Source organism: Lathyrus oleraceus, chromosome 3 (assembly GCF_024323335.1).
Source record: "Lathyrus oleraceus cultivar Zhongwan6 chromosome 3, CAAS_Psat_ZW6_1.0, whole genome shotgun sequence".
In the NCBI taxonomy this organism is placed as follows: domain Eukaryota; kingdom Viridiplantae; phylum Streptophyta; class Magnoliopsida; order Fabales; family Fabaceae; genus Lathyrus; species Lathyrus oleraceus.
In genome coordinates this window covers 139244343-139248228 of record NC_066581.1, presented here as the reverse complement: position 1 = coordinate 139248228, position 3886 = coordinate 139244343, and the positions used below count along the sequence as shown (strand labels likewise).

General features: G+C 35.0%; 1 protein-coding gene across 1 annotated transcript; it reads right to left on the bottom strand.

Moving 5' to 3' along the window:
• Positions 1 to 331: 331 nt before the first annotated feature.
• Positions 332 to 1237, bottom strand: LOC127125821 (uncharacterized). Its single transcript, XM_051054647.1, has one exon. It carries the CDS (start codon positions 1097 to 1099, stop codon positions 587 to 589), a length of 513 nt encoding a protein of 170 aa, XP_050910604.1. The 5' UTR covers positions 1100 to 1237; the 3' UTR covers positions 332 to 586.
• Between the last annotated feature and the right edge of the window lie 2649 nt (positions 1238 to 3886).

Genomic DNA, 3886 nt, shown 5'->3' with positions numbered 1-3886 from the left:
CTTGCATTGTTTAGACTTGTATACATGTTCACAATCTTGTAACTATGTCATCATATACACTTCATTATCCGAGAAATATAAATAATCAAGAGAAAGAATATGCTAAAATTTAGAATATGTATTTTATTATATAAAAAAATAACGTGTAAATAACGCTACTCTTTGATGAATTATTGATGGATAGCATTGTTTTTTTTTTCTTTCTCACCAACCGATTCGTTCAAGTCTTTACTTTCCCCACCAACATTATTAGTATTACCCACACACACCAATCTCACACGACATCGTTTTCAATAAGAGGATGAAAACAGAAGAAAAACAAGAATGAACATGGCCACAAAAGATTAAACATAAAAAGATTAATATAGTTAATTACAATATACAAGCATGATGAGTGATCCAAATCCTAAAAGTTAATAAAAACACTTAGACACTCAAAATGAAAGGAAGATCATCTTTTATAGATAGACGAAAGATAATAATCACTACAAACTAACTCACGCACACAGATGTGAGAATACAGAGTTCCAATTCTGGTAATGATGTTCAACGTAATAATATCGGCTTCTGTCAGTTGAAATATAGATTAATCTTCAAAACCAACTTTCTTCCAAATAGCATTCCTAACACTACGCAAATCCCTACCTTTCAAAGTCCTTCCTTTCCCTTCATGGACTGAAAGAGAAGCTCCTCTAGTTCTAGCAAGATACTCATGAGGAGGTAAACGAATTTCTCCATCATAGCCTTCTTCATCTTCATCATCATCACTACTCTCTTTGTTCTTCTTCTTCTTCTTGTATTCATCTTTCAAAATCTTTGACCAATCTGGTATATTCATCGGTAAAGAAGATGTACCTATAGGGTTAACTCGGTTATTGGATTCCATTTTTCTAGAAACTCTCTTCAAACCTGGTAGCACACACTTTTTTGATTCTGTCATGTGGTCGGAATTTGAACATGACATGTTCCATACATCAGCTTCATCGAGCTCGAACTCAGTTGCTTCCGATGATTTTGTGTTTAAATTTGTCTCTATCTCTGAGGATGTTGGAAAAATGTAACTTGATCTTGAAAGAAAACTCTTCCTAGAAGAAGCCATTGGAATTGGTTTTGGTGTTTTTGTTTTTGTTTTTGTTACTATGTTTTCATTTTGTTCTGTTTTTTTGGCTTATATTGTACACTCTGGTCTCACTCTACGCGTTATGATAAATAAATTAAACAAGTAATAATAGTAATGACTACTTAATGAATGGGTTGAGTGGAATTTAATGTAATGGACCTCACGTGCTTTAGCATGGGGCACTCGTTAATTTGGTGTATTATGGTAACGATGGAGATGCACCAATAGTGATCATTCAATATGTGGTACGTGCCTCGTGAACATCAACATGGGACCGCAACCTTACTTCAACCCAATCCAATCCGATCCTAAAGTTCAAAAAGATAATTCAAACCATAATTTGATAGTGCCATTTATAGTTTATGCTTATTTAAAAGAGTTTAATGGTGATATAATGACATGAGAAATAGTATTATAATGTAATGAGAGTGTTAGTTTGTTAGAGTTTATTTGAGATTCTACGTTTTTTAGATTTTTGAATTGTTGAATGTATAAATATGTGAAAACAATCTTATTTTTTGAGTTAACTTTTAGGGAGGAGAGTCAAACACTATCCAATTATCACTATTATAGAAAATCCATTTCAAAACGGTTGAAAAAGAGATATCATCACGGTTGGCCAACCGTTGTGAGGTAGAGTGTGATTGTTGTTGGAAATTCATCAATTTCCCTTTAAGAAATTCACCAAATCCTATGGAGAATTCCACTGTAATCTTGATGAAAAAGATTCAATCACACTGATTGAATTCCCTCTTGTTCTTCACTTTTCACTCGAGTGAATCAACCACACTAGGTTCCAAGATTGCGCTACACAATTTCAATGGAAGAAGAAAGAAAAGTTGAATTTTGGAAAGAAGAGAAAATTAGGGTTTCCGAGAAAAGGAAGAAAGAAGAAGAAATATCTGCAGAGTTTTTCTCTACTCACAGACTATGATTTTTATTCTTTGCAACTGGAAGTATATATTTACAATGATATGGTTTACTCCCTATTTATAGATTTTGAGTTTGCTTGCCACTCAAGCAAACCCCAAAATACCTAATTCTGCTAACACTAGAAAATTAGACCTAAGTCGAAATTCCTGTCGAGGAACCCTCTTTCGACATTTCGACAGCTATCACAATTAGACATAAGGAGTTACAATTCAACACACCACCAAATTCATTGTGTCTAAGCTATCTACATTCATCATAGACCTTAACTTCTTAAACACTTCAACATGTACTCCTTTCGTCATAATATATACAATCTGATTCTCAGTTTCATAGTGTTTCAAGTTCAGCTTCGCTTCTGCTACTTGCACTCGAAGATAAAGAAACCTCATTTTGATGTGCTTGCGTTCCCCAAGTGTTATCGGATTCTTCACCAGGTTGATAGCAGACATGTTGTCGATCTTCATGGTAATCGCTCCATGATTCTTCTCTTTAATCTCTTCGACCAAATTTACCATTCATGTTGCTTGACATGCACAGAGAGAAGCACATATGTATTCTGCTTCACATGACCACAATGGCACTACTGGTTCCTTTCTTGAACTTCAAACAACTGGTGCACCACCTAGCATTAACACATAGTCAGTTGTGGATTCTCTATCATTAGCATCACTACACCAACTTGAATAAGTGTAATCCACTAGCTTTCATTCTTTTCCTTCATCAACTGCAGGAAACAAAATTCCATAGTCGAGAGTTTCTTTCAGATACCTTAGTATCCTCTTCGTCGCTGCTAGGTGTGATTTCTTTAGCTTCTGCATGAATCTACTCACCATACCTACATTGTATGCTAGATCATGCCTAGTGTAACAAAAGTATCGAAGTGATCCAATGAGTCTTTTGTACTGCGTTGGATCGACATTATCTTCATCTGTGTCTTTCGAAATTTGCAATCTGGGCTCAGTTGGATCGACATCATCTTCATCTGTGTTTTTCGACATTTGTAATCTAGGCTCAGTTGGAGTCGAAGTTGGGTTGCAATCTTGCATCTCAAATCTCTTGAGCATTTCACCTACCTATCTTCTTTGGTTCATCATCAAGCCTTTACTACTCTTATAGAATCCGATGCCAAGGAAATATGACAGATTTCCCAAGTCTGACATTTCAAAATCCTCACTTTGGTCATGTTTGAAATCTTCGATCTCCTTCTTGCAACCTCCTGTTATCAATAGGTCATCGAAATAGAGACATAGTATAAGCAACTCACTATTGCTTCTTCTTACATATACTCCATGCTCGGTTCTGCACTTCACAAATTCCTTCTTCCTTAGGAAACTATCTATCTTTTTATTCTAAGCTCTTGGAGCTTGCTTAAGTCTATACATGACTTTATGTAGCCTGTATACCTTGTTTTCTTCGTCATGTTTCACAAAATTGAAGATCCACTTGAGTTCATCTACAACATGATCATTGTGGAGCTGTTATTTTGAACCTGTGTCTAATGCCATCTTTGAAGTCATTTGATGCATGGGAAATTTTGAATAAGATCATGGAGTTTCTAAGCTTGGATGTTGCTATCTTTATTTGATGCCTTTCCCTTCATCTTGCTATTTTTGTATTGTTATTGCTTGATTCTAAAGTCCAAGGGAAATTTAGGTTTCTATATGAGATTCTTGTCTATTGGATTGCAACCCATTGGTCAGATCTTTTCAACTCTCAACTTTTAAATTTATGCTTAGGATTAGTCTATTCATCTCCTCTCCACTTATTTAATTTCAAAATCTCTCCTCCCTTTTTAAAATCTTCTTTGCTTGTGTGTGTTTTCTAAACTTTGAC